The 19865-nt window shown below is 41.0% G+C and overlaps 2 protein-coding genes across 6 annotated transcripts; both read left to right on the forward strand.

The window, feature by feature from the left end:
• The first annotated feature begins 2889 nt into the window (after positions 1 to 2889).
• Positions 2890 to 9265, forward strand: LOC105286979 (frizzled-10-A). The gene is made up of 6 exons (XM_011352364.2): positions 2890 to 3262; positions 7041 to 7260; positions 7395 to 7567; positions 7669 to 7953; positions 8068 to 8272; positions 8359 to 9265. The coding sequence occupies exons 1-6, from the start codon at positions 3047 to 3049 to the stop codon at positions 8919 to 8921; spliced, it is 1662 nt and encodes a 553-aa protein (XP_011350666.2). The 5' UTR covers positions 2890 to 3046; the 3' UTR covers positions 8922 to 9265.
• An 803-nt stretch (positions 9266 to 10068) lies between these two features.
• On the forward strand, positions 10069 to 17602 carry LOC105287050 (allatostatin-A receptor). 5 transcript variants are annotated; one of them, XM_011352550.3, is made up of 6 exons: positions 10070 to 10712; positions 11033 to 11777; positions 13077 to 13206; positions 13281 to 13553; positions 13631 to 13879; positions 16946 to 17602. In XM_011352550.3, the coding sequence occupies exons 2-5, from the start codon at positions 11368 to 11370 to the stop codon at positions 13877 to 13879; spliced, it is 1062 nt and encodes a 353-aa protein (XP_011350852.1). In that variant the 5' UTR covers positions 10070 to 10712; positions 11033 to 11367; the 3' UTR covers positions 16946 to 17602. The 5 variants fall into 5 exon arrangements, with proteins under 5 accessions (XP_011351068.1, XP_011350852.1, XP_011350935.1 ...); XM_011352633.3 differs by having other exon boundaries at positions 10070 to 10514; XM_011352766.3 differs by lacking the exon at positions 16946 to 17602 and having other exon boundaries at positions 10069 to 11777; positions 13281 to 13367; positions 13442 to 13553; positions 13631 to 13869.
• Positions 17603 to 19865: the final 2263 nt, after the last annotated feature.

Here is a 19865-nt window from a genome sequence, read left to right on the forward strand (position 1 = left end):
ATTTTTACAAATTTGTATAATCTAGGCTTCTTGACGTTAAGTAAGAGGAAGAATTTACAGCTTTCAAAAAACTTTCAATTTTTCAAAAAGCATGATTTATTCTAGGATTTACATTGGCCAGTTCGATAGAAGCTAGACGCGCGGAATACGAGCGGCGGGTTTTCGCGCCTGGCATGATGTATGTATAAAGTATAATATACACAGGGGCCTTTCAGGGTTGGCCCAAGGGGCCTCATTCTCTTTCGCGTCTTGCTCGAATAATGAAGGGTCTGCCGTTCACGTATCTCGGAGGTGTGACCCTGCGCGGCCCTTTTACACCACACGATTTCATACTAAATTTACCAACATGGTGGATGATGCGCTATCTAATGTAAAACCTGGGCTGCATGTTAATCAATGTATTGCAATTTGAACGATTTGAACAGCGTAATGCAATAAGTTGCATATAAAGTATTAAAATATATTTATAGAATGAAAGGGCAAAAGATTGAAAGATTAATAATAATAAAAATTAATTAAAACTATTAAACTGTTTAGCTATACTCGCGGGCTCCAGGTTCCTCATTGACAGAAAAAGTATCGCAGCTGAAACGGAAAAAGGGGCGAAGTAAAGACGAGGAAGGGGGCAATTCATTAAAACTGCCGAAGGCGGCGAACGATTGCTTATAGCCTGTATTTGAAGCCACGCATTAAATCTACGTTATTACGGGTTATTACCGGGTAATGAGAGACCTCCTCGCGCCATTTACGTATCTCCCTGCTTGCTGATGTAATCCCGTTTCTCTCTTCTCCTTACTTCTACCCTGTACGTCCCAACCCTTACGTGACTTGGACGCAGGATGGAATAGCACGCGCGAATGCGCAATTTAACCGAGCAAATAATTTCTTAGAAATTTGGCTCGTTGAATCGTATTGTATTTAAATTCATACGTGAACAAGTCTGATGAAAGAGAAAAATCTTCATAATTTTCTTGAATAATTTATGCGCTGGATTATTCACGGAATAATTTGTAAAGAATGTTTTTGGAAAGTGTCGTGTACATATTTTGGATTTTGCATAAACAACGTCACTTTGGAAAAGTTTGAGTGAATTGTATATTATATTGGGGAGAGCAGTATTCGAGATTAAAATCTCGCGAGCAAAAAGCAGAAATTCCCGCGTCCGGTGCTCCGGTTGGCCGCGCGGCACATGCGCGACTAATTACAATCCTCTTTGATGATTCGCCGCCGCCTTAACCCCCTTTCACTCCTCTACCGTCGTACTGCCGAGTCGTTTCATCCAGCTTCTCTAGTAATCGCGCTGGTAAATGCTCTACGGTGTTTTGGGCCCGACAAAGCATATTCACGAATAGAATTTTGATTTTCGTTATTAAATATATTTGCAGAAAAATTTATAACCATTATTATAAGACATATCGCCTATGGTTTTGCATTCAAATTGTATTTAAATTTAGAAAAGGACAAATATATCGAAAAACTACTCGAGTCGATATAATAAAAGAAAGCGAAAGGAAGCGAAAGAAGCTGCTCTCGTATCTCGTAACCACCCCCCATGGCAAGGATATCGAATCGAGATTTTCGTGGCGCAGACGCAGAAAAAGTTTAAATTCCATCGACAGGGTTCGCGTTTGTAGCTTTTTGTAGCCCTTACGATTTCTCCTCGCGTCTGACGAATCGCCCTCTCATGCTTGGGATTAAAGTCAAGATGACGCTTAATTTAAGTACCTTGCTGCGGGTTTTTGTGTCTTACAGTAGAGAGAATAAAACAACGAAATTTCGTTACGTGATCGGAACGTTAACAACATTGCGTCTGAAAACTTTCAGCTTCTCTTAAATATGCAAAACTTCTAAAGTCTTAAGGCTCTCAAATCCTTAAATTACAAGTTTGCCAATTCAGTGAACATTAATGCATCCAATGTAGAAAACACATAATTAGTATTTTGCCCAAGAAAAAAATAAGACGGCGTGAACAGGCTCAAAGGAAACCGGGGCTCAACCTGTCTCATTGTAGGTTTCTTTATTCTATGCTTCGCAGTGCTCTGTGCAGAGGTAACCCGACATCGTCCTTCGATGGGCGTAACAGACCGCATCGGCCAGGTCCAAAAAGGCCCAAAAGGACCGGTCGTGGAAAGCCCGAAATCGTGTTAACACGCATAATGGTAGACCATAACGACTGAACTCGCCGTCTTGAATCCATGGTGCGTTTCTGAATAAAATGCCGAGATCTGCCGACCCTGCGACTCGGGTCAGCGTGAAATTTCTCTTAACTTGTTTTGCCTAACATGTTTATAAAAACTTTCATTATATTTAAGTTGATATTACATTTTTTTTGAAACCTGAACGAGAATACGAGAAATGCCAAATGCCGTTATTGTGCGTAATGAAATTCGTACAAAGAAGAACGAAATGTCGAGAACACGAAGGGCTTGAGAGAAACGAGTTGAAATCCGATTCAAGTCCATCCGAGTAATTACAACTTCGCGTGCGCGTCGAGTCGCAATCCTTGAAAGATTGTAAGATTCCAAGATTGACTTGCGTAATTCTCTCGTAATATCTTCAATTATATTAAATTCCTTTCAGTATTTTTCAAAACAAACTTCATCAAGAGAAATTAGCCGCGGCCAACAAAGCAAATGCACTCGCAGATTAGTCTGCGATGGTACTTTCAAGAAAATGACAGAAATCCATGGGCAAGGTAGTACAGCATCCGGCGCTCCCTTTGTTCCTAATTATGCCTGCGGCATCAGTCCCATGATCCTTGGCAGTCGGGCCGAGATAATAGGGCCCGCCGTAGCGACGGCAAAAAATGGAAGGTGAGGGAGAATGTAGCCGAACGCGCGCGGAATCGCCCGAACGCGCTCATCTGTAGTGCGTGAACTCGCCAGTCGGCCGTCGACCATTGGTGCGGATGGTTGTATTCGGTCGCGTGTTGCGTGTTGCGGTCACGTGAATAAGTTCCTGATCGTTGCGAATGTTGTCCAAGTGCCGCGGGCGAATTACATATACATGTTATTACACAATACACGTTACGCGACGTAAAATGTGAATGTTGTTAACATTAAAAATGTTGCTGCGCGCTACGGTGCTGATTCTGGTGGCGGCGTCGAGCCTGGTCAAAGGATGGGGCATCAATCACGGGCATCCTGGGACCACTGCTAAGTGCGAGCGGCTCAACGTATCCTTCTGCCGGGGACTACGTTATAATTTGACAGCAATGCCAAATTTTATGGGCCACGAAGATCAGCGGCAGGCCGAACGTGGGGTAATTTTGATAAAAATTCATTCCAGGTTATTTTCTTTGCAAAGTATCGGGGGGAAGATCAGATATAATTATTAGGGTTGGATATAAACGTGTTCCCTGTAATATAAAACGTTAATCTGTAGTTAGTGAATTATAAAAATTTAATCTGCAAAATGCAATAGCCTTTCTACATAACAGTCTTGAAAAGAAGGGATGAGATTTTCATGGCGCACTGAGCGTTAATAAGCGATCAGAGATCAAAGAACACGCGACCGGCTCTCATTAGCAGCGATAAGGCGAATCAAAGTCGCTGAACCGCGACGTTATAGAGGGAGGAAGCTGAAGGAGTTGGGGGGGGGGGACAAAGGGAGAATACCGGTCTCTTTTTCTCTGAGCAGGATATACGGTACTCTCCGCGGGAGACGTAATTAGAAGCCAATTTCTGCCCTGTGCTTGTGGTTGCTGGATTCGTCGATCATTCAATGATGATTTCCGGTCAGATTCTCTCTTCCGCGGAATGTCATCACCGCTAATTAGTGACAAAACGGCGAGATTGATCCGCGTCTGGCGAGATCTTTGTAGAGATACACGAGACACTTTGCATTGATAAACTAACAATGTTGTATCTATAAATGAAAAAAGAAATAATAATTATTATAATGATTAATAAATATATTGGAACTCTCTCGCAAGCTTTAAAATATCTGTGAAAAAATTTAAATCATCTTATCTCACAAAGGCACTATTAGATTTCTTGTTTAATTTGGCTTTCTAATAGTATTATATTAATTCTGTTCGAATAAGTATAATATCGAAAAGATTTTCTAACAATTTAAGAGAATATTTGAGTAATTTAAAGAATTGTTATCATATACAATGCATTTCCAATTCAAATTTATTAAAATTATTTGAATAAGATTATGAGAATATTTAAAGTCTAAATTCTATAGCTGTCATGAATTTATGTATTTTCGACCAATAGTATTAGGACGAAAATACCGTAGAAATCTGAAGAGGCAACGAAAAAGCCTCGCTTGCACGCATGTACGCGCCTCTCGCATACACACTCATACACGACGGAAAGAGAGGTTTATAGCCGAGGGTTCACTCTCGCTCGCTCAGTTTTATTATCGTAATAACGTTAAGGCGGCTTCCTTTGAAGCCGCCCGAAGCGAGATAGCCCTGACGAGCAAAACCGCGTATTTTTGTAGCAGCTGCGTTCCCCGTGCACGTGTATGCGTGACGCGTATGGAGGCGTACATGTGCGTGTGTGGGAACACCGTCGGCGGATGCACATTGATATCCGCTTTTCACGCGATGTGCCCTCTGGAAGCCGAGGATGACGATGATGTCAAGAGAGAATTTGAAATTCTTACTTCGGATTAACCAATGTTGATACAATTAACTTACATTAAGAAAAACTTTTGCAATCCAATAATTTTGTAAATTAAAATGTTTAAGTCTTGAAGATTGAAAGTTTTAATACTTTGTTCAAATTTTCGTTTTTTTCTTTCTCTCGCTAATTGCTCCATGGTATTTTTTAGATTATCATTTCCGCGTATCGGGCTTTACCTCATAAATGGTATGACGAGTCCTCGAGATAACACAGCTGGCACTGTGTGGTCGTCTTAGAGCACGCATCGAGCTCAAAGGAGGCCGCTATCGTCCTCCGTTTCCACCCCGCCGTTCACCTCGTCCTTCTCTCGTCTTTCCCGTCCTTCACCGCGCTATCGACAAGTCTTATATGAGCTTACTATCCAGTGATGCTATCAACCGCAATATTCGATTGGAAAATGGGGTTCAGCATCCATTTCATGTATTGAATCTACAAATATTGGTATTCTTGAATGATTTCATGTAATTTCATTTCATGTTATTTTCTTTATAATTATATCGAGAGTATCACTTAAATAAATATATAATTTATCTTAGCACGATGAAAGAGATAGAAATGAAAATGACTGTTGCCGTAACATCGCTCAGAGAATGTCTATGAATATTCAATCTACAGTTTTATAAACTTCCAAAACGTTAAAACCTGTAATCATTCCTTGGAACCAACTAGTCAACATCCGGCTAGTCGGAACAATTACAGATAGATTAGTTCAAACACGTTTCGCGGCTAATGACTTCTCCATCGGGCTCGATAATCCTAAGAAAGGCGCCAATCACGTGCGATCGTTCCCGGAAGGCGGTAAATTGCAGGGTACACTTGATCCTTCTTTTCATCCTCACCGTGTACAATACCTCGAAAATATCAAAAATTTATATCGAGAAATTTTCAATTTTTACATAAACATGATGAGATATAATTTTCAAACGTTCGAAAATTTACATGCTTCACGAAATTAAGTATAATCTCGTATTCTCTCAAAAATACTGTTATTGCGGAGTTTGTAGATCTTCCAAATCTCCAACAACTCTTCAGTTGGAAACTTGGAAACTAACTTCGAAAGCAATGATTTATTATTCCCACCGTGGAGATGTGCGACGAATAGAGAAAAACGTAATAGCTGAAATCGGGCGGGATCGCACCCTCTTCCAAAAAGCATCCCCAAGCCTGACATCGTGTCTCGGCGATTTATGCGTCACATCGCATAAATATACATGCAGTCTCACAAAAGGTTTCACAGCGACTCGATCGAGGCGGAACGAGCGCGCTGCGTAAGGACAAAAGCGAGAAGGAAAAGAAGCGGCGGACCGCAATAAGAAGTAAAGTCGGCTGCGTTCGTCCGTCTCTTCTTCTATCCGCGAGTTGTCTGTCAAGCCGCTTTGAAAATACCTTGAAGGAGCTACGCGAGCGACGAGGGGGTAGAAAGGGGGAATACGCTGTTTCCTACTCCATCTTTTTCTGGTCATTCCCGGAGGAGAAGAATGCGAAATAATGAACGAACCGGTCTGCTCTGATTTCTTCCTCGGCGTTGTCCTTTCGTCTCTACAGCTTCCACATGACCGTGGCGAGATCTGAGGTTACAAAAAATGATGCGTGTATTGAAAATAATATAATCTCGATAAAATCAGGTTCTCTAAAAATTGATCTTAAGAGAAGCAGATCCGGATTACAGAAATTAACGGACAGAATAAAGATTCAAAAGTTGCGAATTCTAAAATTTCCAAGACATCTATTTTATCCTATCGATTACTGATACGCGCCCATCGCACGCAAAGAGAAGTTAAAATGATTATACGCGATTTCTAAATGGAGTTTCTCTTCGGACTGCTTCTGGCTGGTCCATCTTGATTGGCGAGAAGAGAGCTCAAAGAAGAGAGCGCGATGCGAGGCAAGATGGAAGGCCCCGGCGTTACAGGTTACCACGTAATTTCATGAGGCTATAATTTGGGGAACGCCGTGGAAGAGAAGAGCATCGGGTCCGCTCGTAATGGGTGAATCTAGAGGGAGAGGAAGAGAAGGAGGAGGACGGCCCCGGTGGGCCCCAGTGCGCGGGCTTCAGCGACGTGCGAGGGTCCATTGGGATTGAGGCGGGAAGAATGGGCGGGATAATTACCCCTGATGCCCACCGCTCGTTATATCTCATGGAAGTGAAGCGTCTTCTCTCTGCCTTGTTAGGTGCATTACCCTCTCGCTCCCCATCTTTGTCGTAGGTTTTGTTCTATTTTGTTTAGGGGATGGGGGAATGTAGGGATTTATCTGAAACGTAAGAATGTGGAATAAACAAAATGTACTGATTCCATTCATGTCCTTCACGATTTCTTAGCAAAGGAGCAAATATGCGACAAAAACCCTCCACTTTGTTCTATTTCCTTCAGTCTGATATTCCAATACTACATGTGCTTGCAGCTGACGGCTTTCATGCCACTGGTTCACTACAACTGTTCGAGACACCTAAGGCTCTTCTTGTGCGCCGTCTTTGCTCCGGTCTGCTCGGAACATGTAGCTATGCAGATACCAGCTTGCAAGTCCCTCTGTCTTTCTGTAAGAAGAGATTGCGAGCCAGCTTTAACCAGCCTTACACTGCCATGGCCGCACATGTTAGATTGTGACCGATTCCTCGATCGTGGTAAGCATTGATATAAATTATAAATATATTTTTACAATCTGCTAAAAATTATTGGCAATTAGGAGCTTTATTGTATTCTAATTAATTTTTGAATTATTAAAACACTGTTAAAATTTTTTTTTCTTGTATTGTAGGAAACACACTGTGTGTGCAGCCACCGGATGAAACGCTGGACGATACTAGTCCACCGACCATTCAACAACAATGGCCAGTAATGCATGAACAATCAGTGCAGACTTTTACGCGACAGCAACAGCAGCATCATCAGTGTCCACCTCATTTTGTGGAAATACCGGATACAGAAACGGTAATAATATATATATATATATATATATCGTTAGATCGCTGGCTGGATAACTGGATGACGAAAAGAAACATTTCTTTATTATTTATTTCCCATTACTTCAGGTTTCTTGCGCACCACGTTGCGGCGCCGACGCTTATTATCGCGCGGAAGACAAGAGATTCGCCGAACGTTGGATGACTGGTTGGGCCTGGTTGTGTTTCCTGTCGACGCTCTTTACCTTGTTGACTTTTTGGGTCGAACCGTCTAGATTTCGTTATCCCGAGAGACCAATAGTATTTTTGGCTCTGTGTTACAATCTTCTTTCTATCGCTTACATTGTTCGAGGTGCAGTAGGGGCTGAAGCTCTCAGTTGTGCTAATCAGCTTGATGGACCGAGCTACGTCCCAGTAAGTCACTAAAACCTTACATTACTTATCAACTTGACGATTATTCTACTTTTCCATGTTTTATTTGAATGTTTTCGTTATTTCATCTGCCAATAACGATTTATCTATAAATAGGTTCGTGATGCCTTGAAGAGTGTTCCCTGTACAATTTGGTGGCTGGTTAGATATTATCTGGGATTAGCCAGTATGACGTGGTGGACAGTGCTGTGTGGCTGCTGGTTACTAAGCGCGAGGAATGAGTGGAGCAGTGAAGCTCTTCATAATATCGCATCGTATCTTCACGCAGCTGCGTGGATTCTTCCGCTATTTTTCACAGGAGGTACCTATTCTTGTAGATCTATATTTTTTATGTATTACTGACTTTTCTGCCGCAAAATAATTACGAACGTACGTTTCTCTTTATAGGAAGCTTGCTGTCGCGTAACGTGGTGGCGGACGAATTGACTGGCTTGTGCCAGATTTCCGACGAATCGGCCTTATGGTTAGAGGTGTTACCGCACGCGGTGTTATTGTTCTTGGGCTGCGGGTTCGGTAGTATTGCTGGAAGTGCGCTGGTCCGCGTACGAAGAGCCGTGCGCTGCGCTGGGCGCAGCGCAACCAAATTGGAGCGACTGATGACGCGGTTGAGCATCTTTGCACTGTTGTACGCGCTACCGGCATTAGGTGGTCTTATCTGCGTGATGCATGAAGCCTCAATGAGACCGCGGTGGCGAAAACTGGCCTTGCTGGCTGCACTAGACTGCAGCGCGGCCCAGAATTGCGTCCCGGGTCCAGTTTACCGGGCCGCTGGACTCGAGGTCGTCCTGCTGAGACTCTTTCTATTTATCGTGGTTGGTGTAACTTCTGGCATGTGGGTATGGTCTGGTAAGACCTGCCGTGCCTGGAGCAAGTTGCTCGCTGCGCCCAGCAAGTCTACCAGGATGCAAAGTCCTTTTCAGGATTTCAAGCAAGACGCCAACGTTATTTGAGGAGTTTGGAGCTTGATTGCAAAACGTGTCTGAACTGTTATTGCAGATGGGACAGCGTATGAAAGAGAATAGTGTGCGATAGAGTGCATACGTGTGATTTTATTTATGTCGGATTATATTAAGATTATAATGCGTGGAATAAGCGGTACAAGCGATGATGAGTTTTGTATATATTTTGTATATATTGTAAAAATAATGTGATCTATGTTCACAAGACGCTCACAGTTCATCATCATGTGTGTAAGAATTTTCATAAATTCCTGATTAATTAAGACCATATGCTAATGATAGCAGAAGTGTAGCTCACTAACTACAACTTCAATAAATACCAGTCATTATTTTTACCTGCAAGTTTTTATTTTTAGGTAGTTACATTCTTTTGTTTGATGTTGAAAATCAGGTAACTGTAGCAAAGAATTTTAATTGGAAGTATGCAATTCAGCTAACAGATGGCGCAAGCATGTTGCTTCGCACGCTCGCATTCAGGAGCATGTAGTTTGCTACCTTTTTGTTTTCCGCCAACATGAATTAATCCAATACAACTGCATAAAAATAAAAATATATATTTTCTTATGTTACACAGAAATGTAGCCGCTAAATATAGTATACTGAAGTAATTAATATACAAACGATGCCAGAAGTTTTGTTACGGAATTTTGTACTAGTCTTGCGATCTCATTCAATCCAATTCAACCCTCAAGTCCGCTGCAATTCAGTGAGATCTAGCAAGATTTAATCGTTTAGCAGGTCCGATAAAGTTCGACAAGACTAAAATATTCAATATTTAAAATAAAAATGATTATATTTAAAAAAAGAAAGAGGATGACCAGAAAAAGAGAAGAAAAGAGATATTTAAAATTAAATTGCGGGAAATGAGATGGGGAAACTAATAATATTTGAAATTCGAATTAAAACTTAATGTATTAATTCTTTTATATCGTTTACGATATTATATGCAGCCTTGCTTCTGTCATCGGATTTCATATATTTATCTTGAATGAATAGTTTACTCTTTACACATCTCGGATTTTTACGTATGTATAAGCATCCCCATTTCGGCATAAATATGGATACATAGCAGATGGCGCCGCGAATGTCCCTCGTCGTTCACGCGTATCTAGCCCCATCCATTCGTCGCTGCGCCTTGCTGTAGACCATCGGGGATCTCAGTACAAAACCACCCTCAGAGCTGGTGTTATCGCAGTATACACGAATTCTTCTCGCGACTCGGCCAATACACCATTAACAAGTTTCTCGATAAAAACTTTTGCTAGAAGCAAAATTATTTTCAACGATAAAGATATTTTCATCAAGTTCATTAAAACTTGCTGGCAGTTCCCGATTTTGAATTTACCGTGATTGTATTAACGCATCATTATAAAAGAAAAACCGCCCTTATAAAACTGTTTTAACAACGATTGACGATCGAGAATTTAAAACGGAACATGTGAAATTGTTTTTTTAAAAAATTGTGTGCATCGTGATTATTATATGACGGAATAGTTCAACAAGCGACCCGTCGCACCCCCGTCAGCTAAAGGGAACTACATATCGCGCTACAAACTTTAGTTTGTCAAGTTCAAGCGTTTGGCGGTAAGCGGCCGAATATACGAAACGTGAAGCGTGATGTTACCTATAAAAACTACAATAATTGTTATTTTAAATTACTTAAATATTTATCACAATGTTCAGTGCAGTGTACTTCGGTTTAATCAGATTACAGAATTCTTGGGAATTTAATAGAAACTCAACTTTAGATATGTATTATGGAATTAATCAAGAAGGCCAAAGGTAAAAAAGATTGATAACGCAAATATCATACTAAATATACAAAATCAACGTCAATGTTTTAATAAAATAAATGACATTTGGATAATGTACGACGCAGAAAATGTGCAACTAAAATCACAAAGTATGTATGACGACAATTAAACAAAGAAAGTTATGAAGCCAACATTTATTCATGCACTTTTAATAATTTGAACAACAAAATTGAACGGAATTGAGAAAGCGAAATATTATGTTAACACGTTCATGCGAAACGTATGGGCAAATTTTAAGAAAAATTACTCGTCATCTCGGGATCTTTTGATTTTTGAAGTTTCTCACAGAACTTGACTGAAAACTCGTAAAAGTTAATGACGTGAAAGAACGACAAGCGATGCACCAGCGAATCACCAATTGCGGACGCTCGATGTCATTCGGTGGCGGAAATGAACGTCGCGGGAAAAAGGGATGTTCTCGGTATCCCCGACATAGGCAGGGGTCGCGGGATCCTTACGACGAGGCTAGGATCCCATTAAAGCAATCCGCAAGTTTATTATCACTGTAATATATGTGTTACGTATAGTTCCTATCTCGGCTCGGCTGACTTGACAAGTTTGCCGCGACGTAGCCGGAAGATCCATAAATCGAATCCCAGATCGCAGGTCGATCTTGAGCGAGGATGGAGTCGGCAGTCGCGAATCTTGCAAATTTGAGCAATGCACTTGCCAACTGCAGCGGAGAAGCCTGTGATGGAATCAAATTCGACTTCGATCGCGAACTGGTGGGGAAGATCCTTATGGTGGTAGTACCATTGTTCTTCGGCATGATCGGCATTCTTGGTCTCGCTGGGAATTCACTGGTGGTCGTAGTAGTGGCGGCCAATCCTGAAATGAGGTCAACCACGAACATCCTCATCATCAACCTCGCCGTGGCGGATCTGCTGTTCATCGTATTTTGTATACCGTTCACGGCTACTGATTTCGTGATGCCATGGCCGTTCGGCAATATATGGTGCAAGATTGTTCAATATCTGATCATCGTCACTGCCTATGCGAGCGTTTACACCCTGGTCCTCATGAGCCTCGACAGGTTGGTACGTCAAGATTATCTTTTAATTAAACAGCGATAGTCCTGAGAAATTTTTAATTACGCTGTTTCATAATACAGCAATTTATATTGTCAAGATACGATCCACGCAAAATTTCTTCTTAAAACTGTCGGATACGTTCATCGCTAATTTTTATAATTTTTATAATACTCCACAATTTATATACATGTATCATCATCATAATTGGTTTTAAAGCGAAATTATAATCATATAAATCAGTATTGTAATATAATTATCTATTACTTCATAATCTTTTTTATTATATGCAACCAGAATATTTGCAGTCTTTTGACATGCAGCTCTTCCTTTTGTAAAATATTTCGGGCTCTTCATTTGACATTTGATTCGCTGTTCACTTTGAATCGCGATGCGTGGGATAGCAGGACACACGAAATATATCCGTTTGATATATTCATCTCGGGCAATTTGAACGTACCAATTTCATCAGATCGGTCGTTTCATAGATTTCGTCCTAATTCCAATATCTGGCGATATTTAATGTCTGTTATATAGCTTGCATGACGTATAAATTTCAACTTCGATTTTCGTTACTCGATCTTCGGTTTTCGGAAATATAGGTTTGCAAAATGCCAATACATCATTATAAAACTAAACTGCGTGCATGTACAATGCACTCTTTCGAGAGAGAGAGAGAGAGAGACTACTATGATTGAAAAATAAAAGATACTGAAATCGGATTTACGACTGACTCGTTATCGATGACTTACCGCTTAGATGAAAGCAGTATTTCCTTCAAATAAACATGAAACACATTCTTTAAGACGATTTCGTATATTCAATCTTTTTAGTTTTTCTTTCAGTGAACATTGTTAAATTCTTTTTCATTTTGTTCTCTATAATAATTTTAGACTTCATGTATAATGCAGTTAATGGGTGCTCTTCTGCATTCTATTTCTAGTCTGCACGAGACTGAAATAGACTACCGTTTAGTTACTTTCTATTTTCTCCTCCTCTTTTCCTTCCTATTCATATATATAATATTTAAGGTAAGATTAGCCTTTCAGGCTTTTGAGATTGATTTTTGAATCAAGACTTAACTTAAGTTGGTATTAGATTTAGAAAAGGGAAGTAAGAAACGTTATTTATTTTGCTGGAAATTATTATATACTTTATACACAACTTTGTTAAAACAGAGATTAAACTTGAGAGCTCACTTCCATTAACAAATTAGCAACTCAATGTAATATTAATGACAAAGTTTCGTGAAGAAACACGAGCGGTCCACGTCCGTCAACGCCAAAATAAAAAATTGCTCGCAGGTTCCTAGCGGTGGTCCATCCGATCGCCTCGATGTCTTGGAGAACAAAAGATCACGCTGTGCTGGCAATTTGCATCGCGTGGGCGGTAATCTTGATATTTTCTACGCCTGCACTCATGATTCACGGTGAGGTAAGTACATCGTGAATTGACATTCCACCCTCCTCCGATCTAGCCTTCACTTTATTTTGCACCCGTGTACGTAGATTCGCTACGTGTTTCAGGTGAACGATGTGGCGGAAAACTTGACAGCCTGCCGGATCTTACCGCAGTACGAATGGTCCCACTTCCAGGTGCCCTTTTTTGTAACAAGCTATGTGTTACCCCTCACACTGATATGCATGTTTTACATGTGCATGTTGAACAGACTGTGGCGTGGTTCACGCGCCAGCGCCGAAAGCCGACGCGGGAAAAAACGAGTCACCAGGCTCATTCTCGTCGTTGTCGGTGTCTTTGCGGCTTGTTGGTTCCCCATACAGGTAAAGACCTGTTGCCGAGAAAATGATATTTTTATCGAATGATATTTTCTCGCCTACGTTAATATCGCGCGTTCCAGGTGATATTGGTGATCAAGTCTGTGGAGAAGTTCCCGCTTACGCCGGCGACGTTAATACTGCAGATTACCAGTCACATTCTCGCCTATACCAACAGTTGTGTTAACCCCATTCTTTACGCCTTCCTAAGTGACCACTTTCGCAAATCCTTCCGGAAGATCATTTATTGCAGGCCGCGACCGGAGCCAATCAATCGGCTGGGACCAGCGACGAGGACCACGAGAGCTGCCAGTACTGGCGATATTCTTTAGGTGAGAGGATACAACCTTTTTATTCTCCCCTAAACGTTACCAGAGTTTCTCCAAGTATTGATCCGTACTTTCGAAATATCAAGAGCTTCGAATGTCGTGAATGTCTGTTTTTTAGAACAGATTTTCTTTTATCTTCTTTTGTCTTAATCTTGAAGATGTAATATGGATCTGTAAGACTGCTTTTATCTCCCTTACGTTAATCAATCGTTCGCTTTAATAAATATTCGTTCATTTATTTCTTGGATCTTCGTTTCGTTCGGCGGTTTTCAAATGACTGACTCGGAAATTTTAATGTTACGATTCGTCACATTCGTGTTACCTGTTCACATGAGGCAAGAGATGCGACTTGTACTACTTTCGTCCTTCCTTTCTGCGAAACGAATATAAATTTCTTCGAGAGATGAGGAGCGGAATCGTGCCGGCACTTAACGACATTACTCGATTTACTCGGCTCCAGGTTCGGCTGAGTTCGGCTCGGTATGCGAGCGCGTAACAAAATTTTCCTCTTTTCCTCCCATTCGCTCTTCCCCTCTGGGCTCAGCGTGGCGTATTGCCATTAACACGGTGATGTTTTCACAGCTAGTTTACCCTCGCTGCCATTTTCGTCTGTTTCCTTCCATATACGGATATGGTAGAGTAGAGGGTAGGGACGGGGAGGAAGGGTGAGCGGAGTATATAGCAACGAACGCAATCTTGTACCGCAAGGCATCGCCATTAATGTTAAGTAAAGATGCTAGCGAAGCACGGATATAGAATGGAAGGAAAATTTTCACTTAAAACAGTGTCCCTCATGTCTCGAGAGTGTCTCTCGCGTTGGGATGAGATGCATATTGCTCAAGCATGATAACGAGCAAGATTGCTCCCGTAATGCAGATGGAAAATCTGAGATCAACCGTGAGAGCCGTCCGACCCGTGGAATGAATATTTATGTCGAATGTTCAGCGCGCAGCAGTTTAAATACATAATCACCGTGGTTTCCCGGAAATTGCACGTGGTAGAATTAATCCGAAAGATTAATCGATCATATTTACATTTCGGCGATCCAAAATTGTGGTGTTATTTCCCACCGTTGTTTGAACGGTCGCAGTTGTCGACATGTTTCGCTGTCACGTGCATTGAACAAGCAAATAGTATAGGCTTGATGGAATTTCATCCAATTTGATATGTATTTGAGTATATGTCCCTTTGTGTACAATCAGTGCGTCAAAACGTTGTGATAAGTTTAATAAAATCTGACAATCTTGCAATAAGTATAGGCAAACATTTTTCAACAGCGTTTAAGGGCTCATGTTCGATAACATCTTCAAGACGTGAGTAATGCGTGATCTGGAAACGTCCTGTTGCCGAACGAGCTATGAAGTGACAAAACGCAATTGTCACACTGACAAACGCACGCAGTTCCGAGCTATTTGGCTGTTCAGCCAGACGGAAATATCGTATTTTACGGACGTTTAGAAAAGGATAAGCGATCTGGTAATCGCCGGCGCCTCGAGAATGGCGGCGCGTCGACGCTCGTAAAAATGGCCGCTCGCTGACTAGTCCAAACAAATCTTAATCAAGTAGACGTATTCCATGAGCAGCGGGAATGGTAATCCGATACCCTCGTCATTTCGATTCTGCTGTTGAATAAAGCACTTGCAAAGTTAGCTCTGCGTCGGTTTTAAGTTGATCGATACCGCGCCGCGATGAGATAAATTACGCTGTTTGAGTATAGCTGTCCCTTTTTCATTCTCCTAATATTTGCATATTCAAATATTTCCTCAAGAAATAGGTTTTCAGCATTTCACAAACTGAGAGAATTTTATTCCAAGATTTTGTTCCGTTATTCTTGATAATCGCAATGTTGTATTCGCTGCTTTGTATTTATTCCGTGTAATTAGCACTTGACAAGCTTCCAAGTAAATATCGATTTTTGCGGTGATACAATATGTGTTGGTCGAATGTCGAGAACCATAATTTAAGGAGGTCCCGAAAAAGTCGTCGCCGCTGCCGAGTGATAAATGGAAACTGCTTGGCAAGGATTTAGAGAAGTGTATCATACGGTTGACATTTTTATGAATTGGTACACAGAACGTCCGTCCGTCAAAAATGCTTTATAATGCTTGAAAAATTTGCAATGAATATAATATTGAAAGAGCGATATGAGGATTAATAGCAGTTTTAATAAATATTTGCAGTGAGAAGTAAATAATATGAGAATGGCCTACATTGCGCACGAAACGTTTTGGTATTACGTCATCAGCAATATCCAGATAATTTCGGAGAAATTGAAACGATCAAATATTATTTATATTTTATCACATGTCAAAGCTGTCACGACTCTGAAGAAAGGAAAAACACAGATGTGAAACATAAAGATTTTAACAAAACGTCGTCTGTGAAACATAAGTCGATTGATATAATAAGACATAATTAGGGAGAGGTTTCTTTTAAATATATGTTTAAATATGACCTTGCATATGCAGTAACAATGAATATAAATAAAAGCGAACATATGCAAATTCGACGATGAGCACTCGATGATAAGAAGGTGAATCGGTGATGTCGGGGAAAAGTCAGAAATCGAAGGAAAGAGCAGAAGAGGGAAAAAGAGCGGAGGGAAGAGGGAAGAAGAAGCGAAGTGACCAAAGAGCGAACGTAAGGAAGAGACGGGAAAAGGGTTGAAGTGCGCCGGCCGGCCTCTTCTGCTTTCTCGACGAATAAAGTCTTCCGCTTGTTTCACGGCATGGCCTACTTTCAAAAGCTCCTACCTTTCTACAGGAATTAAGCCCTCAAGATCACAGGACGGTGAATTGAATTGGAACTGACGTTCTGAAAATCAAAAAAGCTTTTCATATTCGAAAACGCTGGATCTCTAATCATTACTTAAATAGTTTTTAGATTACAATGATTATAGAAATTCAGATTTCAATATTTGCATTAAATTAGCAAAACGGGAAGTAAAAAAGAAGCTTAATATTGCAAAAAAATAAAATGCAAATGCGGACAGCATTAGTTGTCGCAGAAAATTCTAATTTAATTTGCACGGACATGTTTGTCTCATATAAATGTTGTTTATTGTTGCAGATGTAAATGCAGGATGGCGGCACGGATCGGCACGTCCTAGCACGGTTCTATTTAAAACAGCGAATGTCTATTGTTCATATAGGATATTCGGTGTTTGATGTCGCGTGATAACTAACGAAGATGTCAGGCAGTTTTTAATCCTTCAAGCTCCTCCGCCAAATGCGTGTGTGGTACACAGTAAACTTTTATATTCTCTCTATTTCTTTACCGACGGAATAAAATGCCCGTAACTCGACGCGGACATTAAGGGTAAACGTTCAGAAGGTGTAGACAGTATGCGTCTAGCACGCAGAAGTAATTGCAGACATCCAAGTTGGAGTTGTACTTGTATTCAATTGTTGTAATTGTTATTATTGATGATCCTCTTCCTACGAATGGATTTCGCAGGTTCGAATTCGCAATTACGTATCGCCGATATTCGCCACGTGCGTGCGTGCGCGCGCGCGCGCGTGCATGATGCCCGCGACAGAGAGAGAGAGAGAGAGAGAGAGAGAGAGAGAGAGTGATGTTAGGAAATCTTTAAATGTAAAACGCGCAAGCTCATTTCCTGACGCTCGTCCGTTCAAGGCCGCTAACTCGAGAGGCTTGTAAGGCAATTGTCAGGAAATTACAGCCACGAGGATTGTAAAGTGTATCAATAAAGATATTGAAATAATACATTTTGTTCGTTGATGTTATTTGAGTCTCCTTAGAAAAAGGAGCTCGACTCTTTAGTCCTCTTCTCGTAAGAATGGGATATTTATCGTGAATGAACTTGCTGTTCGCGAATCTAATGGATGATTGAGTTAAATACAATTTCAAACTTGTTGTTATTTTATTTGCAGACATTATACAGGGTGTCTGACATAAGGCGAAAAACCTCTCGCCCACAGGTAGATCTCGTCAAACTGAATTAAAAAGTCCTCTACCATTTTGCAAACAACCACGTAAAATTTCGAGTAATTAAGTAAAGAAAGTTCGCTAATTCAGCAGACGCGATCAGCAGCGAGGGAAGTAGGCATGAATGACGTAAAAAACGGCTAGTCGCGCGTGTATTTCTTAGAAGAACGCGATAGCAGCGAGTATCGGAGTACAGCAGCAGGCGAGACGACGCGTGGACAACACTTTCTCGGCAACACGAGCACATGAATGAGACGCTGAGAAATTATTGTCGACGCGTCGTCTCGCCTGCTGCTGTAATCCGATACTCGCTGATATCGCGTCGCGCGCGCGACTAGCCGTTTCATTCACGCCTACTTCCCTCGCTACCAATCGCGTCCGCTGAATTAGCGAATTTTATTTACTTAATTACTCGAAATTTTACGTGGTCGTTTGCAAAATGGTACAGGACTTTTTAATTCAGTTTGATCTACCTGTGGGCGAGAGGTTTTTCGTCTTATGTCAGACACCCTGTATAATGAGGGGAAAATTATTAAAAATATTACGATGAAATAAATAGATTAAACATGCAAGAAACAATATAAGTTGCTTTCAACTATCACAATTCAGGAAAACTAAACTATCTTCCGTATTGAAATAACAGCGCGATTTATGCTTCAATGCAAATAACAAAAGCGGATCAATATTTGCACGAGATGCGGAAGATTTACGACGTTAATGCTATTAGAATGCGAAATAACGCTCGAGTGCTTTCTGATATCATGGTTGATTAAGAAGTGCATGGATATAATTAGTTATTATTTGCAATGTTTAATCTACGGCACGACATCTGATAATGAAGGAAACTCGTTTACGCTGGTACACACTTATTTAAAAGAAGAAATTATTCAATATTTTATTAGTTCAACGGGTGGAATTTTTTCCGTTGTTGATCCCGTGATTCAATATTTGCAGTGACTGGTTCGCACGTTAATGCTTTGCTGCGTCGCGAATAGTGATGTAATGAATTTCCGTGCTCGCAAGAACATCATCTTCAGCAGCGCAGACAAGCGGCTTAACGAGACGATGTATAATATAAGTAGGTGAAGCTGAGGAGGCTAATGATCGGAGGCGAACAAAAGGAAATCGAATCGCTTTGGAGCGGATCTCTTTTCCGAGGTTTAATGTTCTAGAAAAGAGCCGTGCTCCTGCTGCTGCTGACTTCTCCTCTCGTCTCGGTACGAGGATTTGAACGAGTTTCCGATAATCAAGTTAATAAATTTAATTGACATCGCACGGGACTATTGTCGTCGATTCCTTTTAAGGATCTTAATTCCATGATCTATAAGACTTCCGTTCTTAAGGAGGACTAAGGATGCGTAAGGACTCACGGATTTTTACTGTTAGTTTAAATGGCCATTTCGAACAAGCGATTCGAAACGGAAGGTAAACGATGAAAGCGAATCAGCAGAGTGATTATTCATGTCGAACGGTAAAGATAACAGAGCCACTCCCGGTATTTTCAATTCGTCTCCTATCTGCCATTTCCTTCTCTTTATTGATTTGTAAAATCCAAGCTTACAGCTTTGTCGCTTAATCGCGGGTCTTAGAAAAATTTTCCACTCAATCTTCAGGGCGCAATATGACTTTCCCATCGCCCGATCGCGTGCACGTTCTCTCACGGTCGATTAAATCTCATTCTATTTCAAAGGAAAGGAACATTCATTCTCTGCATTGTACGCTTGTCGTTATCGTTCGCTAATGCGTAAATAATGCGAGAGACATTATTTCACCAAGTAGCGGCGTGCCGGCGAAAGAGCACTCTTTTATGAGAATGCGTAAAATTAAATGGACTTTACGGTTTATGAGTACAATATGAGTACGATGCTCGCGAATCGACTAGTCGTCGTCTGGGAGAATTGGAATGGACAGCAGTGTATATATTGTCGCGAACAACGAAACAGAATTACATAGTTTCCTATGTAATTTAAAGTAAAATGGAAGCTCGAGTTGGTGCGCCGGCTGGAAGCTTATGAAAATGCGAAGCAGAGCGGATACAATT

This window comes from Ooceraea biroi, chromosome 7, assembly GCF_003672135.1.
Source record: "Ooceraea biroi isolate clonal line C1 chromosome 7, Obir_v5.4, whole genome shotgun sequence".
NCBI classification, from domain to species: Eukaryota; Metazoa; Arthropoda; class Insecta; order Hymenoptera; family Formicidae; genus Ooceraea; species Ooceraea biroi.